The sequence below is a fragment of the Bufo gargarizans genome, chromosome 9, assembly GCF_014858855.1.
Source record: "Bufo gargarizans isolate SCDJY-AF-19 chromosome 9, ASM1485885v1, whole genome shotgun sequence".
In the NCBI taxonomy this organism is placed as follows: domain Eukaryota; kingdom Metazoa; phylum Chordata; class Amphibia; order Anura; family Bufonidae; genus Bufo; species Bufo gargarizans.
Window position 1 is genome coordinate 9,680,368 of NC_058088.1, and position 21,027 is coordinate 9,701,394.

Consider the following 21,027-nt stretch of genomic DNA (forward strand, 5'->3'; position numbering starts at 1 on the left):
GGCCAGATCAGGTTTATTTATAAGGTAGGGGGTATGTCCATGTGCAGAAACGTCTCAATTGGCTGTCCTGTACACCTGATGGATGTGTCATGGGTCAAAGTTCTTCACAATGTAAAAGAAAATGGCGCCGGCAGACATCTCCATATGTTCACCCGTTCAGCGAACCGCGAATGAGCAAAGTTAGCCAAGAAACGATCGGCCGGGCGAACCGCAAGGCCATCTCTAGTTGTAGCTTCTGCATGAAAGTATGGTATTACATGGAGGCTTTTTTTATTTAAAAAAAAGCTGGAGTCTGCAAGTACAAGAGTCCATTTCTGATGTTCATATGCCCTAGTCAATGTTATGTAGAGTAATGTGAGTAACATGTATAGGTGTTTCTTCATCCAATATTTAAAAAAAACAACCTACAAAGACTAAAAATCACCAAATAAATCCATTTTACAAAAATATGTAATCTTTATTGAGCAATATTATTATTATATAATAAAAACCTATCAAATGATAACGTCATGTAAACTACAGCACAGGTTAGACAATTACCAGTCTCCTATGGTTCCAAAAGTGTGTTGCGATAAATGTCAGAATGAAAAAAAACTACAGAAATGCTCAAAAAGAAAAAAAAAGTTAACGCAGATGGCTAACAAAACATTTTTTCACATGATGAAGACAAACATAATCAGCATAGTAAAGTACATATTTGGGTGGATTCACGCATTTTTGGGCGTTCTGCAGTTTTTGATACATTGTTTTTTGCTGGCTTTTTAAGCAAAAATGCCAGCTCCAGGTGCTAAAAGATAATATATGGGCAAAAAGGCCTGAAAAAGCTTCAGAAACGATACAACAATGCTTATCAAGCCAGGCATTTTTAGAATTTTGTTTTGGCCAAAAAAAGCACCAGGAACAAATCTGTGTCTGAAGAAACCCTAACCTTGTTACTTGGAAACTGGGCAGCCCATTGACATAATTTAACTATGCCTTTTTACTCCGCACCACATTATCTTCAGACATGTTTATGCCACATCAAAAAGGAACTAAAATGTCCTCACCATCAAAAAGATTTTACCCCATCACAAATGGTAAACCACGAAGTGCATCTGTAACCCTGTCACATTTCTAGGCAAGGGTGTACATGAGAGCTACAAAAACAATACAATATGATTTTTTTTAATTAAAGTTGCAAAGTTGTTCCATTTTAGATGACTAGAAAATGGTTGTGAAGGTGGACATAGCCTTTAATGTCTCTTTAAAATTTAGCTGGTGAGATTGAAGAAAAATAACTTTCTTTTCATAGCCTCTTTGACATCTTTGTTTTTTAAGCTGTAGATCAGTGGATTGAGCATAGGAACAACTGCAGTGTTGAACAAAGCAAAAAGTTTCTTGGAGCTCAAACTGGTAATAGAGTTTGGGGCAAGATATTGACTTGCTAGTGTAGAGTACAGCAACACGACCACCGTCAGATGTGAGGAACATGTGTAGAAGGCTTTACGTCGGCCAAAGTTAGTATGAATCTTCACTATGGCGAAAATGATGAAGACATAAGGCATGAAGGTGAGAACAAATGGAGCAACAGTTAGAAGGAAGAGTCCTTGGAAGAAGAACAACCTTTCCAAAACAGAGGTATCACTACATGTCATTTTCATCATAGGGATGATGTCACAGAAGAAGTGGTCAATTTCATTGGAAGTGTAACATGCATAACTAGAGAGAATCAAAACAAGCGAAATTGTTTGTGCAAAACCCAACACCCAGCAAAAAGAAGCCAAAAGACCACACGTCCTGCGGTTCATGACCATGTGATAGCTCAAAGGGTTACAGACTGCTACATAGCGGTCGTAGCTCATGACTGTTAATATAAATAACTCATGACCAGCAAAGGAACCAAACATATATGTCTGTACCATGCACTCGGTAATGGAGATGGTGTTATCTCCTGTTAGGAAACTTAGAAGAATTCTATGTAGAGTGATGGTGGAGCAGGATATATCTACCACTGATAAGTTGCCCAGAAAGAAGTACATGGGAGTGTGGAGATGATGGTCCAGGCAGATTAATAGGAGTATGGTCAAGTTGCCACCAACAGTGATGAGATAAATGACAAACACCAATAAGAAGATCAGAACCTGCATCTCAGGTACATCTGATATACCTTTAATAATGAAATATTTCACAGTTGTATGACTTGAGTTCACTTGTATGGCTATATTCAATAACCTGCAAAAAGATCATATAAATAGGTTGTTCAACAGGTCAATTTACCTTAAAGGAGTTGTCCAGGTTACAAAACCCATTTTCATATATCCTATTAATGAATTCTAAGTTAATAGAGGGGAATACTCTGTTATGGATGCCCGCCTCTTGGCTAAAGTGGAAAGTGGCTACAAAAAGTGTATCCTAATCTGAAGGACCTGTCCTGCATTACATACACAATGCATTCCTTTAAATGGACACTGTGTAATGCTTAGTTTCTCTTGTGGTGGCGCTGCAGGGAAAATGAACCCTGACGGCCAGGTTTCCTCACATATTACACCTGACTGCAAAAGGTACCATCAGGGGAACACTTTGTGATGAGCTTATTGTTGAGCGACCCTTCTAACAAATAGGTATTGCCCAATGTAGACAGCTCCTTTAAAGGAAACCTGTCACCAGTTTTATGGTGTCCTAACTAAGGGCAACATAAATAAGTGACTGATTCTTTTAGCAAAATGCTGGGTCACTTTCTTTAATTGACCCAGTCAATCTGCCAACATCTTGTATTGAAAAGCTCCAGCTGATAATGATGAGTCCTGAATATTCATGAGCTCCTGACTCTCCCCGCCTATCTGCTGCTGAGTGACAGTTATTTTCCATATGAATCAGCAGCAGGTGGGCAGGGGAGTGGCTATAGCTGTTAATTAAATATACGCTGGACTCAATGACATCACGCTGGACTCAAATCAGCTCATTAGCATGCGGCATCTTTGTGTGTATATCATGAGGTAACCATCTGTCACACCAGTATGTGAATACATCTAAGGCACTTTTTAGTAGTTAATGATTGTATATAATTAGTTAGATTATAATCAAATATCCACATGACAGGTTCCCTTTAAGGTATAGTTTACTGAAAATAACCAGTGGGTTTTTGTATCACCGTAAAACTCTGTGTATACATAATTCTAAAAACAAAGCTATGAATACTAGTCATATGTCCATGAGACCACAAATGTTTGAGGCACATGGAGGTACAGTATGGACTAATAGGACCTGTGTTCAGGACCTGAGTGATACTGATTTTTAATATGGCCACATTGATGAGCCTTACCAGTAATAATAATCCGTAGGACAAGTATATCAAGACAAGTCAATAAGAGGCCAGGCTCTGTTAAAGGCTTTGTACACCAACAGAGGCAATTTTTTGTATAATTGCATGTTATTCATTTTTGGCTAAAAATCATTTTTTTCAATTGGCCTTTATTAAAAATATTGAGCCGTTCTGTCACAAAGGGTTAAACTTTATGCTGCCCACACTAACAGCAGCATAAAGTAGAGACAGGTAAGTTGATTTCAGCGGTCTGTCAGTTATCAGTTAAAAGTAAGTGGTTGCTGAGAACCAACATCACAATCATTGCAGACTGGGCCTGGAAAAGAGTCACGCCACCTGAGAAGAGTCCTGGTTATTCATGAATTCCTGCTCTCCTGCCCACCTGCTGATGACTGACAGTCTTCTACCTAGTTTTTGCCCTTCCTCTCTAGGATAAAAATGCCAATCATCAGCAGATGGGTAAGTGCAGGAGATTATGAATAACCAGGACTCTTCTCAGGTAGATTTGACTCTTTTCCAGGCCCGGGCTGCAATGGTTATGATGCTGGTTCTCGGCAACCACTTACTTTTAGCTCATGAGTGGCACACCGCTGAGATCAGCATTTCGGTCACTAATTTATGCTGACCTAATCAAGGTCAGCATAAAGTTGATGACAGGTTCCCTTTAACAGTTTTTCTACTTGTGTGACTGGTACTTTCACTTCACTTTCACTTTGTGCTGGTCATCTAATAAACCTTATCTCTAAACTACTGAGAGGTCATAAACACTTATTTAAGGGCTCGTTCACACGACCATGGTTTTGGTCCGCATCCGAGTCGCATTTTTTGCGGCTCGAGTGCGGACCCATTCACTTCTATGGGGCCACAAAAGATTCGGACAGCACTACATGTGCTGTCCACATCCGTTGCTCTGTTCCGTGGTCCCACAAAAGTTATGAGTCATGTCCTATTTTTGTCCATTTTGCTGACAAGAATAGGCATTTCTATAAAGGGCCGTCCGTTCTGTTCCGCAAATTGCGGAAGGAACACGGGCAGCATCCGTGTTTTGCGGATCCGCAATCTGTAGACCGCAAAACACAGCACAGTCGTGTGAACAAGCCCTAAGCCACATTCTTATTACTAAGATAAGAACTGAGCTATAATCAGTGTTTATAAGGTCAGAGAGCAGAGATAAGGAGTCCATCTGCTCTTGTTCTGACAGAAAAAACTGAAATTCCAAAGGATGCTACTAGATCTGTGTACAGAAAAAATGATGCCATATTTTTAATAAAGACCTATTTAAAAAAAATATTTTTAGCTCAAAATGAGTACAATGCGATATTAATTTAAAAAAAATCCCCAAAGGTGTAAATAGCCTTTAATTAAGACTTTCTGGAGTCCACTGGTCTTGAATCTTTTGGACTTCTAGGGTGTGAGGGAATTCACAACCTACATGTGGTACATATTGTCGTCAGGCTTAACACACCCCAAGATGATCGGCATTAGATGACCAGCTTTAAAAAACAGAAATTATGATTTTGCGATACTTTGTCGGAAAATGTTTATGCTATGTATGGTCAACCACTGGTTGTATTACAGCTGGTAGAAGGTTTTTCTAACAAGAAGTAATAATGTATTGCATTTATGAAAAATTGGAGTCCTTGACAAAAACTTTGCAGAACAGTAAGGGTGCACACATCTGTATGAACAACTTACTATAGGTCTACAGGAAGTTAGAGAAGAACAAGATACCTAAAAGAGACCCAATCACCAACCTAATAAGTTATTGTGTTTGTACGGATATTTTTCAATGTCTCCCAAAAAAAATGTGGTTAAATAAAATAAGAGTTCTTGCAGAAGTTCAATAATTAGGAGGTCCACCCTGCCTAACTCTAATCCTTTTTCCAGTCTTTCTAAACCTTACAGGATCTAAGATTTTAGATGAATGACCACATAATGTTGCTGCAAAATGATAAACCAAGAACTTCTACAAGGAAGTACGTTAGTTTCGAAGTGGTGTTTAATGGAAAGACCACAACCAAACTAGGAGGTCTGCAACCACAATGTAATATCTGGGTTGACAACATTTATGCATACATAACTATTCCATATTCAATCTCAACTTCTGAATAAATTTTTGTATATACTGTTACCATCCTATAGCGCAAACTATACGTAGACAAAAATAAAAAACATATGACAAACTTTATCGAGTCAGTTCCATCAAGCAACTCCTGGACAAAAGCATATACACTTCAGAACCAGCGCCATCACAGTGATCTACTTTGCTTTATTTATTGGTGCAGAGAATATTGATTTTGTTACCTTTTGTGCACTATTCTGCTAACCTAGTTTACATATTGAGACATCATCCCTTTTTTTGTCATCTCTGTTATGTTTAGGCCTGTAAACAAAATTATTTTTGGGAGCAGTGCGGTGGTTCAGAGGTTATCACCACTGCCTTGGTGCACTTGGGTACGGGAATTGAATCATGGTTAACATCTGTAGAGACTGTGTATGTTCTTCCTTTGTTTGCATTGGTGTTCTCCCCATCCCCACCTTCGAGACTAGATTGGGGACAATAACTGATAGTAATCTCTTGTTAATCTACTGCTGCTATAAGCAATGAGAAGTTCTGGATTTGAAACTCCCATGACCAAAAGTAAGCTAAAAAGCAAAAAGACCAAAAATGAATCTGTTCTTCTAATCTCATATCTATTCTCTCTGAGAGGCACAATTCAACAATATGAGCTGTGACTCTCAATGTACAAAACTACAATCTTCCACATGAGCTGTGCCCTATTTTCTGAGAAATAGTGGATGGCGGTTGTTTGCATTGACCTCTAGGATGGCCAAAATACCCAGGAGGGTCTATCCTTGGTGTACCAGTTCTTGGCAGGATAGTAGCACAGTGGTTTGTGCAAGTAAACCATTATAGTAAGCAACTTGGATGCCTTATACAAAGGTATTTGCTGCACATTGGACATCTTCTCCCATAGAAATCAATGAGCTCATGGACACAATGGAACCTTATGGTTGCCCATTGTGCGGATGGAGATTCTTGGGTCTGCCAGAGGAAATGATTCTGAGGGTTTGCCCTCCATCTATACACTATAAAGTCCATTTATAATGGACTTTATAATGGCTGTTCTCATTACATACACATCTAATAAGAAATAGACCCCAAGTCACCTCCCAATGGGGCTGTCTTCTGCTTGACCTATAGGACTTATCATTGTGCCAGTGCCTGGGCCTACAGAAGGATCCTCTGCTGTTCCTCTGGTGGGACAGTCCAACATAAATCATCTGGATCTTTGGACAAATATCCCATGTCTATATCTCTTTTATACAGCCTATTATTGTTACCCTTCTAGTAGAATATCTTTTACCTGCTCACAGGGCTCGTGTCCATTCTCCTCCCAATTATCCTCACCGTTATTCATGTATTGTAAAGAGCAATGATTAAATCAGCCTGGATATTATAAATTTAAACTCTCATGTGAAATGAAGTCTGTGATGTCTGTCATCTTTATAAATGACAGAATCGCGCTCATTACAGTTAATGATGTCCCTTGAGAAGCTTACACTGAGCTCTTCTTAATAGTTAATGAACCCAAATATGGCAGTGAGTTATACTCAACAGATGTTTTCATCGACAGGCAGTGTTTACATGAAATAGTACTTAGATTTTATTAAGCTTAGATAATGCTACTATAGTCCTGAAGTCAACTTTTTGTGTCTGCACACTTGCTAAGATGGTGTCTTCAGTTAATTTTTGCAAAGCAAGGATGTCTTGTACATCTCCGGTTCTGCTTGGGTTAGGCTTTTATCCACACGCGTGAATTTTATTTTTTATTTTTTTTCAAAACATTGTGCTTTGATGCAAAGTTGATGTCTCTTAGACCACAGGCCCATACCAGCCTTCTGCTGAGAACATTAGTTGGAAAGCCAATTGGTCTCTGCTCTGCCATGATTTTAATGCAAGGCACATGTCAAGGTTTGCCAGGTGTTAAATCTGGCAACGAATAAAGGAAAAATTAATAGCGGCACTTACCATAAAGTTCTGGTTAAAAACTGGAAAGTGTGGGCACCGCACAGATGAATCAGGCAACAGCCGTTTCACACCACCTGCGCTTTGTCAAGCCTCCCATGACGTGGTCGGGGGGTGTGCACAATTTATATCACTCCCACTAACGCGTCATGCTGAACAGGTGGGATGATCATTCCTAATCAATACATAATACACACATCAAAACAAAATAAACCCATGTGAAAAAAACACGTCATATAAAAACAATTCAAACAAAAACCGCCAGGTCATTCTTGTCATTCAGTCCTAGAGAACCCATTGCATTAGATTTAATAATCCATGCAGCCTCCCTTTGTAACAAAATCCGTTTTCTATCTCCTCCTCGTTGCGGCATCTGCACCACTTCTAATCCTGCACACTTCAAAACATTGTTGCTTCCTCCATGTTCTGCATGTATATGTTTGATTAATCTGGTGGCCCCAATTGTGGTTTCTATCAATTTCCTATGTTCCCTGAATCTAACATAAAGAGGTCTGAAGGTTTTGCTTATGTAAACCTCCCGCATGGACAAAGGACGACATGCACTACGAATTGTGTTTTACAGTAGATAAAATGGTTAACTACATGTTCCACCACTCCTATTCGGAGGTATCTACAGTATGTTTGTACATAAACCTACACATTAAACTGTGATCGCATGCAAAATTAACCCACGGTGCACATCTGCCTAACCAATTTGAATCAGTCTCTGGTAATTTACTCCTGACGATTACATCACCAATGGTTCTGCTCCTCCTAAAACTGATGATAGGAGTCATGTGTGTCCTCTCTTTCAAAGAGGCATCTTGGGTTAACATGTGCCAATTAGTCAGAATGGCTTTCCTAATGAGTGGCACTCACACTCGGTATCTGGGACTCTGTCCCCCTCACTTTCCCCTGTTTTCCATGTTTCAGAACAGTAGATTTTTATAGTCCTCTACAGGATGATTCTCCAAAAATAATTACACATTACTCAATTTTACATTATTCCAAGTTTGAAGTGGTAAAAAGCATTTGAAGACCAGTGAACAATAAGAAGTCTAAAGCAATTACACTAGTAAATGCAGAATGTAAGAATCTTCTACGATTTCTTAATAACTATGCAGAGAAGGATGATCAGTGCTGAGAAGGGTGATGCGCACAACCTCCAGGATATCCTTCTTGCAGTTGCATTCTGAGGATGAGAAATATATAGACCATTACGTTTAGATAATGCTACTAATAAAGTGGCTCTCCAGTTTTATAATTACATTTTGTATCTGCCCAGGGTACCACAGACTCTACATATTTTTGCACCATATACCTGTTTTTCATGTCAGTTCTTTCCTTATCCTGTTCTCAGCATCACTGCATCCTGCCAGGATGTTTACATGCAGAACTTCCTGCTTTCATCAGCTTCCTTCTAGGTTTTCTAACCAATCCCAACATGCTTTGCTCTGTAATGTTTCACAGAGCTTCCTCTCAATACACCTGTTCATTTTAGTCAGGCAGAAAAAGCCCAGTCAAACATTGCAGAGCAAAGCATGGTGAATTTGGTTAGCATACCAAGCAGGAAGCCAATGAAAACAGGAAGTTCTGCATGTAAACATCCTGCCAGGAAGCTGTGATGCTGAGCAGGTAAAAAAAATCTGAAAATTCTGAAACCAGGGAACCCTTTAAGAAGAGGGAAGTGTGTAAAATAAGAAGGATTAATGTCCCAAATTTATTTATTTATTATCAGGCAGAAGTTTTTAGAGTATCTGTGTCATTTAGAGTCTGACTGGCTCACCAGAGTGTTTTCTCACAAGAGACAAAGATCTAGAACAGTGGTGAGACTTGAGCTTAAAATAGTCTATGGCATCACAGCTGATAAGCAGTGGTGAGACTTTGGCAGGAGAAATTTCCTGCACACATCCCTGTTTGCACTAAGAGCTATATACTCCTATGCATTGGTTTGATAAACATATCCAAGTCCAATTTGTATTTCTATGACCCAGTGGCGTGCCTAGGGTTTTTGGCACCCAGAGTGGTTCCTTTCCCCCACACTGCCCCCATACAGTAATTTCCCCAACACTGCCCCCACACAGTAGGTTCCTCCACACTGCCCCCCACAGTAACCTACCCTACACAGTAGTTTCCCCCACACAGTAGTTTCTTCCCCACAGTAATTTCCCCCACACTTCCCCCCACAGTAATTTCCCCCACACTGCCCCCACACAGTAATTTCCCCCACACTGCCCCCCACACAGTAATTTCCCCCAAACTACCTCCATATAGTAATTTCCCCCACACTGTCCCCACACTGTCCCCACACAGTAGCTTCCCCCACACGGTATTTTCCCCCCCACACTGTCCCTACACAGTAATTTCCCCCACACTGTCCCCACACAGTAATTTCCCCCACACTGTCCCCACACAGTAATTTCCCCCACACTGTCCCCACACAGTAATTTCCCCCACACTGTCCCCACACAGGAGTTTCCCCAACACTGCCCCTCACACAGTAGTTTCCCCCACACAGTAGTTTCCCACACACTGCCCCCACACAGTAGTTCCCCCACACAGTAGTTTCCCCCACAGTAATTTCCCCCACACTGCCCCACACACAGTAGCTTCCCCCATAGTTGCCCCTATATAGTAATTTGCCCACACAGTAGTTTTTCCCACACTGCCCCCCAAAGTAATTTCCCCCACACTGCCCCCATATAGAAATTTGCCCCACACAGTAGTTTCCCCCACATTGCCCCATAAAGTAATTTGCCACCATAATATTTTTCCCCCACATGTCCTCCTGTGTGCCCCCCCCCCCCCCCACATGTCCCCAATGTCCCCAATGTCGTCCACCAAAGTTGGCACATAAAATAGAATTTATTATTTTTTTTAAACCTGAAAGCTAAATACTCACCTGCGCTTGCAGAGGAGAGGAAGGCACGCACACTTCACTGTGACGTCATCACACATGCCTGCGCCGGGATTTCACTACTGCATACGCCTCAGGCCTACTAGGCCTCAAGCCTATGGCGGTGATCGGCGGAGGGGCAGGGAAATTTGCGCTCCCGTGCTCCCGTGCCCCGCCGCAGTATATGGGTACGGGTGGCTTTTCCACCATAGTAAAAGCGCAAGTTACAACCTTGCGGTGCCATTAGGAGTGACAGATTTTTATTTTTTTCTGATCACTGCAAAAACACCGTAAAATCGCTGCGGCGCTATAAAGATCACTTTTGAGGGGCATAGCGAGTTCATAGAAGATTTTTTTTTTTTGGGCACAAGTTAGAGGAAATTGATTTTTTTTTTCTTACAATTAGGCCTCATGCACACTACAGTATTTTTTCACTGTCCGCAAAATGGGGTTCCGTTGGTCCGTGATCCGTGACCGTTTTTTCGTCCGTGGGTCTTCCTTGATTTTTGGAGGATCCACGGACATGAAAAAAAAGACGTTTTGGTGTCCGCCTGGCCGTGCGGAGCCAAACGGATCCGTCCTGAATTACAATGCAAGTCAATGGGGACGGATCCGTTTGACGTTGACACAATATGGTGCAATTGCAAACGGATCCGTCTCCATTGACTTTCAATGTAAAGTCTGGAGTCCCTTTTATACCATCGGATCGGAGTTTTCTCCAATCCGATGGTATATTTTAACTTGAAGCGTCCCCATCACCATGGGAACGCCTCTATGTTAGAATATACTGTCGGATATGAGTTACATCGTGAAAACTCATATCCGACAGTATATTCTAACACAGAGGCAATCCCATGGTGATGGGGACGCTTCTAGTTAGAAAATACTACAAACTGTGTACAGGACTGCCCCCTGCTGCCTGGCAGCACCCGATCTCTTACAGGGGGCCGTGATCAGCACAATTAACCCCTCAGGTGCCACACCTAAAGGGGTTAATTGTGCGTATCATAGCCCCCTGTAAGAGATCAGGGTTGCCAGGCAGCAGGGGGCAGACCCCCCTCCCCAGTTTAAATTTCATTGGTGGCCAGTGCGGCCCCCCTCCCTCCCTCTATTGTAATAATAACATTGGTGGCACAGTGTGCGGCCTCCCCCCGGCCCTTCCTCTATTGTAATAAGAACATTAGTGGCACAGTGTGCGGCCTCCCCCGGCCCCCCCTTTCTCCCTCTATTGTAATAAGAACATTGGTGGCCAGTGTTCGGCCTCCCCCAGCCCCCCTCCCTCCCTCTATTGTAATAAGAACATTGGTGGCAGTGTGCGGCCTCCTCTCTCCCTCCCCCATCATTGGTGGCAGCGGAGTTCCAATCGGAGTCCCAGTCTTCGGATCCGTCTGTATGAAAGTAACCTACGGCCACGGATCACGGACACGGATGCCAAAACGGTGCATTTTAAGATTTTTCCATGGACCCATTGAAAGTCAATGGGTCCGCGAAAAAAAAAACGGAAAACGGCACAACGGCCACGGATGCACACAACGGTCATGTGCATGAGGCCTAACTCATATTCCACTAACTTGTGACAAAAAATAAAATCTCACATGAACTCACCATACCCCTCACGGAATCCAAATGCGTACATTTTTTTAGACATTTATATTCCAGACTTCTTCTCACGCTTTAGGGCCCCTAAAATGCCAGGACAGTATAAATACCCCACAAATGACCCCATTTCGGAAAGCAGACACCCCAAGGTATTCCGTGAGGGGCATATTGAGTCCATGAAAGATTGAACTTTTTGTCACAAGTTAGCGGAAAGGGAGACTTTTGTGAGAAAAACAAAAAAATAATAATTTTCCGCTAACTTGTGCCCCAAAACTTCTATGAACTCGCCCTACCACTCACGGAATACCTTGGGGTATCTTCTTTCCAAAATGGGGTCACATGTGGGGTTTTTATACTGCCCTGGCATTTTAGGGGCCCTAAAGCGTGAGAAGAAGTCTGGAATCCAAATGCCTAAAAATGCCCTCCTAAAAGGTACTCATTGGAATTTGGGCCCTTTTGCGCATCTTGGCTGCAAAAAAGTGTCACACATGTGGTATCGCCGTACTCAGGAGAAGTATTTTTACATATACCTATGCTGGGTGAGAGAAATATCTCTGTAAAATACAAATTTTCAAATTTTTTTATACAAAGTTGTCATTTGACAGAGATATTTATCTCACCCAGCATGGGTATATGTAAAAATACACCCCAAAACACATTGCCCAACTTCTCCTGAGTACGGCGATACCACATGTGTGACACTTTTTTGCAGCCAAGATGCGAAAAGGGGCCCAAATTCCAATGAGTACCTTTTAGGAGAGCATTTTTAGACATTTGGATTCCAGACTTCTTCTCACGCTTTAGGTCCCCTAAAATGCAAGGGCAGTATAAATACCCCACATGTGACCACATTTTGGAAAGAAGACACCCCAAGGTATTCCGTGAGGGGTATGGTGAGTTTGTGTCAAATTTTATTTTTTGTCACAAATTAGTGGAATATGAGACTTCGTAAGAAAAAAAATAAATAAATAAATTTACGCTAACTTGTGCCAAAAAAAAAAATATTCTAGGAACTCGCCATACCCCTCACAGAATACTTAGGGGTGTCTTCTTTCCAAAATGGTGTCCATTTGTGGGGTATTTATACTGCCCTGGCATTTTAGGGGCCCTTAAGCGTGAGAAGTAGTTTGGAATCCAAATGCGTAAAAAATACCCTGTGAAATCATGAAGATACTCATTGGAATTTGGGCCCCTTTATGCACCTAGGCTGCAAAAAAGTTTCACACATGTGGTATCGCCGTACTCAGGAGAAGTAGGGCAATGTGTTTTGGGGTGTATTTTTACATATACCCTTGCTGGGTGAGAGAAATATTGCTGTCAAATGACGACAAATGACAACTTTGTATAAAAAAAATGGGAAAAGTGACACTTTTTTGCAGCCAAGATGCGCAAAGGGGCCCAAATTCCAATGAGTACTTTCAGGATTTCACAGGGCAATTTTATGCTTTTGGATTCCAAACTACTTCTCACGCTTTAGGGCCCCTAAAATGCCAGGGCAGTATAAATACCCCACATGTGACCCCATTTTGGAAAGAAGACACCCCAAGGTATTCCGTGAGGGGTATGGTTAGTTCATGTAAAATTTTATTTTTTGTCACAAAAAATAAAAACTTCCATGAACTCACTATGCCCATCAGCAAATACCTTAGGGTGTCTACTTTCTGAAATGGGGTCATTTGTGGGGTGTTTCTACTGTCTGGGCATTGTAGAACCTCAGGAAACATGAGAGGTGCTCAGAAAGTCAGAGCTGCTTCAAAATGCGGAAATTCACATTTTTGTACCATAGTTTGTAAACGCTATAACTTTTGCGAAAACCAAAAAATATACACTTATTGCATTTTTGTTATCAAAGACATGTAGAACAATAAATTTAGAGAAAAAATTATATATAAATGTAGTTTTATTTGAAAAATCTTACAACTGAAAGTGAAAAATCTCATTTTTTTGCAAAAATTTCGGTCAATTTCGATTAAGAACAAAAAAGTAAAAATGTCAGCAGCAATGAAATACCACCAAATGAAAGCTCTATTAGTGAGAAGAAAAGGAGGTAAAATTCATTTGGGTGGTAAGTTGTATGACCGAGCAATAAACCGTGAAAATAGTGTAGTGCAGAATTGTAAAAAGTGGTCTGGTCATTAAGGGGGTTTAAGCTAGGGGAGCTGAGGTTGTTAAAGCAAGGAGATATATACCTGAGGAAGTTTCCCTTAACCAAGGATAAAGCCAGCACTAGGGCATATGGGCCTTCGGATAAAGACAGACAGGATTCTGAGGAAAAGTGCAGCCTGATCTGTAAGTGTTTAACCCTCTGAGTATCTTGCAAGAACAGTGTGCCTGCCATTTGTATAAGCCTGCTTGTGACTGCTGCTGACATATGGAACTTTTACAAAAGACTGTAAATAGTTAACTAATTTCTAGTAAAAGGAAGTTTTGGTTCACCACAACATCGTGTTCCTAAATTATTCCTACCATAAATCGGTGTGCCACCGTTAGCGGCACTGGCGTCATGAATTTAAAGGGATCTTGCCACCCGCACATTAAACAAACCTGCAACATCCAGGGCACCTCACCTACCATCAGGCCTGGTCCCTATACACAGAGAGTGCCCCAGAGGTCCCCTGTGCCAGCCTCTCCATCACTGCTGTACGTCTGCCCAGGGTATATAAAAGACAGTGAGTACTATAACCACCCTCGGTTAGTAACTACCCCTGTGACCTCACCATTCGCCTCATCCTGCAGGGCGGCGTACTGCACCATTAATCTGGCAAAACATTGTGAACTAAGTTTCATGATATATACAGTGGTGCCCAGGGATCTCACTGCACTTACTATTATCCCTGGGCGCCGCTCCGTTCGCCCGCTATGCCCTCCGGTGTCTTCGGTTACTTGGTTATAGTAGGCGGAGACTTAGGGGACTTGGTTATAGTAGGAGGAGACTGTAATAGTAAGTGCAGTGAGATCCCTGGGCGCCACTCTATATCTATCATGATACTTAGTTCACAATGTTTTGCCAGATGAAAGGTCCTCTTTAAGGTACAAAAGCCACAATAACTTAAACCCAATAGGCAAGATAAGTGACAATAAGGAAATAACACATGCAAATAATCTAACCTAACCTAACCTGTATTGATCAGGAGGTTTGAAGAATTGCATATAAGTAATGTGGATTCCTATGAAATGTCTGAGGATGTCAACCCATTTTCTTTGCAGGCTGTGACTGGAAAAAAAGCCTCCCCTGTTGGTAAAAATTTGAAAAATGTGGCAGTGCTACAGGGTGTACCCCACCAGCTCAGGGGCACTGCTATGGGGAGTCCTTGTGCCCCAACTTATGCTAACTTACTCCGGGGTTGGTGGGAGGATACAATAGTTTTTTTCTGTCCAATATGCCAACTGGGTCTCACATATTTTATTGTGGGTAAGATATATTGATGATATTTTGATACTGTGGTCAGATGAGAAACGAGATTTTCAGTTATTTGTCGAGGCATTGAATCAGAACAAATTTGGGTTATTTTTTACCCATGAGATACAGAAAGATTCTATTGCTTTTCTAGAAATTCGGCTATGGAAACAAGATAATATGATTCAGACATCCCTACATCGTAAAGATACCTCTACTAACAGTATTTTGCAATGGGTGAGTTTTCATCCTATTCCACTAAAGAAGGGGATCTCAAAGGGGGACAGTTCCTCAGAATACGGAGGAACTGTACAAGGGATGAGAATTTTGAGAAAGAGAGTACCATTCTGTATCAGAGATTTTGAGAAAAAGGATATCTGAGAAAAGTGATAAATCAGGCATGGGAATTTGCACGGAAATGCGATAGACCTAAGTTATTAACCCCCAAATGCAGTCAAGAGGACAAAACTATACGTATCATTGGAAATGTACTTGGTAAATATTGTTCACTCCTGAAAATCGATCCGGATATTTCTGGATTTATTCCAGATTTTCCAGCAAATACGTATAGACGTGGTCGCAATTTAAGAGATACCTTGGTTCACAGCCATTTTGAGACTGATAAAAAAGAGACATGGCTGACCAATAGACAGACTGGTACCTTTCATTGCAGCCACTGTAAATCTTGTCAATTTATCGTTAGAGGGTCTCAATTCTCAAATTCTGGTGGACACAGGGTATACCATACCCGCTCTTTTGCTAACTGCAATACTGAGGGTGTGATATATCTATGTAAATATACGTGCAATTTGATGTATGTAGGTAAAACGTGCCATGCATTCAAGAGACAGATTTTGGAACATGTGGGGGATGTGAGAAACAAACGTGATTTACTTCCTGTATTTGTATTCCACCGCCGACTTCATGTGACTTCCGGTTTTCGCGGAGAGCGGGTATTTAGAGCGACGCTGATTGCATGCTGACATGGACAGAGACCAGACTTTCCATCAAGATGGCCACCACTGCCCCTGTGCTGACCCAGACTGATCCCTTATCGTACCCTCTCCAGGCTTGGCATCTCATCTAGGATTTGGGGAAGTATAATCATATCCTCCCCTTTCTGTCATAGCAATTGTTATGTTTATTGGCCTATCCTGCTGCAATTTAGATTTTACTGAAAGCCATACTTTGATTATCAATATTTAAAATGTGTGTGGTAGAATTTTAAAAGGGTCTCAGTAGTAGCAGCGCTGTGGACATTTGGTATGTGATGCAGATGCATTATATTTGGTCCCAAATATGTGGGAATTGTCTTTCTTTATGGCCATGAGATTTACCATTATCATTTGGTATTACTACAAGAATATAATCTGATTCGCACACATATTATTGCCTCCATTTCTGTATTGTTTGTTTTTTGGAGTCTTTTTGTTATATGTGGTCCCCTGATGAACTGACCCCAGAGAACGGTTCAGAGAAACGCGTTGGGACAAAGTTTGCATTCCTGGGACATATGGTATGTGCTCCTTTTTTTTCCACTGGTGATCAAAACTGGACGCCACTGGTTTACTTGGGAGCATATATGTATTATGTGCGATTATTTTTTCTAACTTTATTACTTTCTGATACATGCATTGACTTATGACATTACTATTGGACTGTAGTCATACTAGGTCACTTCTTGGGTGGCGGTATCTTGTCAGGGACATATAGGACCTATCAGGAGGTTCCTGACAAGGGATCGCCTCTATCGAGGCGGCCATTCCATTTTGCAAGGCAGGGCCTATAGTTTGATAGGGCAAGTGTGAGGGTGAGCCAATTTTCCTTTCCTTGTCCTGCCCAGCCTCATTGTTAATTGCTTTTTAAGGGCACAAATTTGGTAATTTTTAATGATCATCAGTAAAGGTTACATTTTAACACTGGTGAAGGTACCCTGTGATTACAGTATGGTACTGGCAGCAAAATGGAAATTTTTGTATAAATGAGGAACCTAAAAGAGAAGGCATGGACCGTTCCTGGGTATTCCTGACTTCTAGATCACTGTATACACAGCGCTGAAGGAGCGCTGTGTATATAGATCAGGAAGCTATGTGCCGCTTCCTGCTCCAGTCCGGTGGTCATGTGACCACCGAAGCCGGGGGAGTGCAGGAGCTGTTGTGTGTTACATAGACCACGATTAGCCCTACAGTCAGGCTGTACAGTGTAATATTATGCTGTAGAGTCTCTCTGGGGGCTATATTCCTCCTGTAACTGGGGCTACTATGTGACTATGTGAGCCCCAACTACAGGACAAATCAATAGTAAAAAAAAAAAAAAAAAGGAAGTTAAATGTCCCCCGGTCTTGTATGACTTTATGGGGGACACAAAGTGCAATATAAAAAATAAAAAAATGTTTTAGAAAAAGAAATTCACATGTAAAAAAAAAAAGTTTTCCCCATGTCGTTTAAAAATCATTAAAAATAAAAAAATTGACATATTTGGTATTGCCACATCTGTAACTATCAGCTCTATAAAAATATCACATGATCTACCCCATCAGGTGAAAAAAAATAATTAAAAATTGCGCCAAAACAGCTTTTTTTTACCTCACCTCCCAAAAAACTAAATATCAAGCAATCAAAAAGTCGTATGTAGCCCAACATTTTACCAATAAAAATGTCACCTCATCCTGGAAACAAGTACTCACACAAGACAACCGCCAGAAAAATAAATAAAAATGGCTTTAAGAAAATGCCAACAGATAAACACGATTGTTTTCTAAAAATGCTTATTGTGTAAAACATAAAAAAAGACATATTTGGTATTGCCGCATCCGTAACGCCCAGATCTATAAAAATATCACATGATCTACCCTATCAAGTAAAAGGTGTAAAAAATAATTATGCCAAACAGCTTTTTTTTGTGACCTCACCTCCCAAAAAATTAGAAAGCCAAATGTAACAGATTTGCAAAATTAGGCTTGGTCAGAAAGGGGGCAAATGGCCTAGTCTAAAAATGTTTAAAGGGAGTCTGTCATCAACATTTCACCTTTGCAACCCTTCCCATAGCTTTCTAGCATCCTTACAGTTAATAAAAACGTTACCTTTATGATCAATCCTGGACTTATAAAACCGGCAAAAAACATCTTTGTAGCATATGCAAATGAGGGCTCGCAATAGTTACTGTGATGCCGTACAAGGAATAGGCTTCGCAGTGCACATGCGCCGGCCGACGGACTGAGTGCGCAGGCACAGGATCTCGGCGAAACAAGAAGTTAGTAGATAGGCGGTCAGAGGGAAAGGATGGGCGGGCGGAGGGAAGGAAGGGGCGGGGGTAAGCGAAGAAAAGGCTGAGCTAGCAGGGCACCTACGAGGGTAACGTTGCCGGTTTTATAAGGTTCTGCTGTCCATAAATACATGCTACAGACATAGTGCTTCGATGTCACACGTTGCATGTATTGCGAAAAAATATGAGCAGCATTAATTGCCGAAAATTCGCAAGCGCAAATATATTGGAGCACTCTATCTGCATATAAAGCTATTCTAATGCTCTGCCGTGCCAACCATTTTCTCCAGTCTCAGGAAACATACCAGCTTGAAAAATGTAGCCTAAGTGACCCATGCCGGTATTTCGCGCGCATAATACATTGCCGATTTTCGCAATCAAGAATATAATCTCGAATTGGCAAACATATGACGAATATTCTACAAAATAATCACGAAATATCACGAATTCGAATATTGGCCCTGCCGCTCATCACTACTCATCACTAGTCTTAACCTTTTTACCTTAACAGAGTTGTGACATTTACATGCTGCAGGAATGTTCTTTGCCTCCTTTTAGATCCTACAACCATCTAGCCAGGCATTGTTCTCAGGGTGCCACAGGAGTCTCTATCCTTATCAGGGGGAGCGCTTTCATGCTTAATTCTGTCCATGAGCTTGAGGAATTAGGCCGGGCTTCGGGAGATAAGGTTAACGGCCAGGCCATTACCAGGACTGTCTTTGGCTTTATATGGTGCTCCAAAATGGACAGAGTAAAACAAAAGGTAATGTATAAGGAGCCCCACAAGGGTGGGAAAGGAGTTCCAGATATCACCACTCTGCAGGCTGCCTTCGTGTGCAGCTGCATCTGCGGGACTCTGACATCCAAGGAAGACGAAACAAAGATGAATCCAGCACCGGAAGTTTCTTAAGTTGCTTGTTTCTTTATTAAGGAGTATAAAATATATGGTAACAACGTCAGCATCAATCCTCTCACTCCAGAAATAGTCTACGCATTTCAAACAAAAAAGTTCTTACTCATGACTGCTGGATTCCTCTCTGCTTCATTTTGCGTTTGGAGGTCTTACCTGTAGTTTCTGTGCACCTGGGGGATTTCAACAAGGATAGCAATTCAAGGTGAGCTTGATATCTCTACTACGGATTCAAGGAAGACGGCTCAGCTGTGTCCTGTTTCTTTTTCCTTCCTCTCTGGAGGAGGTTGGGTTGAGACATGTGGGACAGCTCCTACCCCAACAACTGAGACACCCCCTGGTATACCCAGGGCCCTCTCAATTTTGTAAGGGAACACCAGCTAGAGGGCCTCAAGCCTGACTTGTGGAAACCAAAGACAATTCACAAGCTCATCAGAGCAAGAACTTAATGGAATCTATTCTCTCTGCTGCCACCGCTAAGAATTTTTGGAAGACCATGGCTTCTAGCAGGTTAAACAACTGGCACAAAGACCTGGCATAGATTGCATGGCTGTGGACTATGCAACACCAGGTACTTCCCCAGGTGCCCATTGGAGAAGGAAACTCCCTTGTACCACTTTTGGCAGTGCTCTTTTACACAGGTCCTGTTGTAGGCCGTGGAAAATGAACTCATAGACTCTATTTCCAGGAGCAGCCTGGAGCACACAGTCATACTCTATGGCCTCTTCCATTGGGCTATCCAGGAGGCCTGGCACCTTATGAACTGTTTTTAACATGCTCTGTGTATTGCCAGGAAACACCTGGTGATTAGGGATGAGCGAACTCGAACTGTATAGTTCGGGTTCGTACCGAATTTTGGGGTGTCCGTGACACGGACCCGAAGCCGGACATTTTCGTAAAAGTCCGGGTTCGGGTTCGGTGTTCGTCGCTTTCTTGGCGCTTTTGTGACGCTTTCTTGGCGCTTTTTGAAAGGCTGCAAAGCAGCCAATCAACAAGCGTCATACTACTTGCCCCAAGAGGCCGTCACAGCCATGCCTACTATTGGCATGGCTGTGATTGGCCAGAGCACCATGTGACCCAGCCTCTATTTAAGCTGGAGTCACATAGCGCCGCCCGTCACTCTGCTCTGATTAGCGTAGGGAGAGGTTGCGGATGCGACAGTAGGGCGAGATTAGGCAGATTAACTCCTCCAAAGGACTTCACTTGATTAATCGATCGATCTGCAGCTGTGCATCATTGAGCTGCTGAAATTCAAATGCTCACTCACTGTTTTTAGGCTGCCCAGACCGTTTGTCAGTCACTTTTTTCTGGGGTGATCGGCGGCCATTTTGTGTCTTGTGCGGTGCTGCGACCAAGTGCATCCAAGCTGCGACCAAGTGCATTTAACCCTCAATGGTGTGGTTGTTTTTTGGCTAAAGCCTACATCAGGGTGAAGCTGTCACACCAAGTGCATTTAACCAGCAATAGTCTGTTCATTTTTTTGGCCATATACTAAATCAGGGGCAAGCTGCGCCTGTCACCAAGTGCATTTAACCCTCAATGGTGTGGTTGTTTTTTGGCTAAAGCCTACATCAGGGTGAAGCTGTCACACCAAGTGCATTTAACCAGCAATAGTCTGTTCATTTTTTGG

At 41.9% G+C, this 21,027-nt stretch overlaps 1 protein-coding gene across 1 annotated transcript; it reads right to left on the reverse strand.

The window, feature by feature from the left end:
- Window positions 1-1,250: 1,250 nt before the first annotated feature.
- On the reverse strand, window positions 1,251-2,288 carry LOC122946619 (olfactory receptor 6C74-like). Its single transcript, XM_044306359.1, has 2 exons — window positions 2,257-2,288; window positions 1,251-2,211 (listed from the first exon to the last, which is right to left on the reverse strand). The coding sequence occupies exons 1-2, from the start codon at window positions 2,286-2,288 to the stop codon at window positions 1,251-1,253; spliced, it is 993 nt and encodes a 330-aa protein (XP_044162294.1).
- Window positions 2,289-21,027: the final 18,739 nt, after the last annotated feature.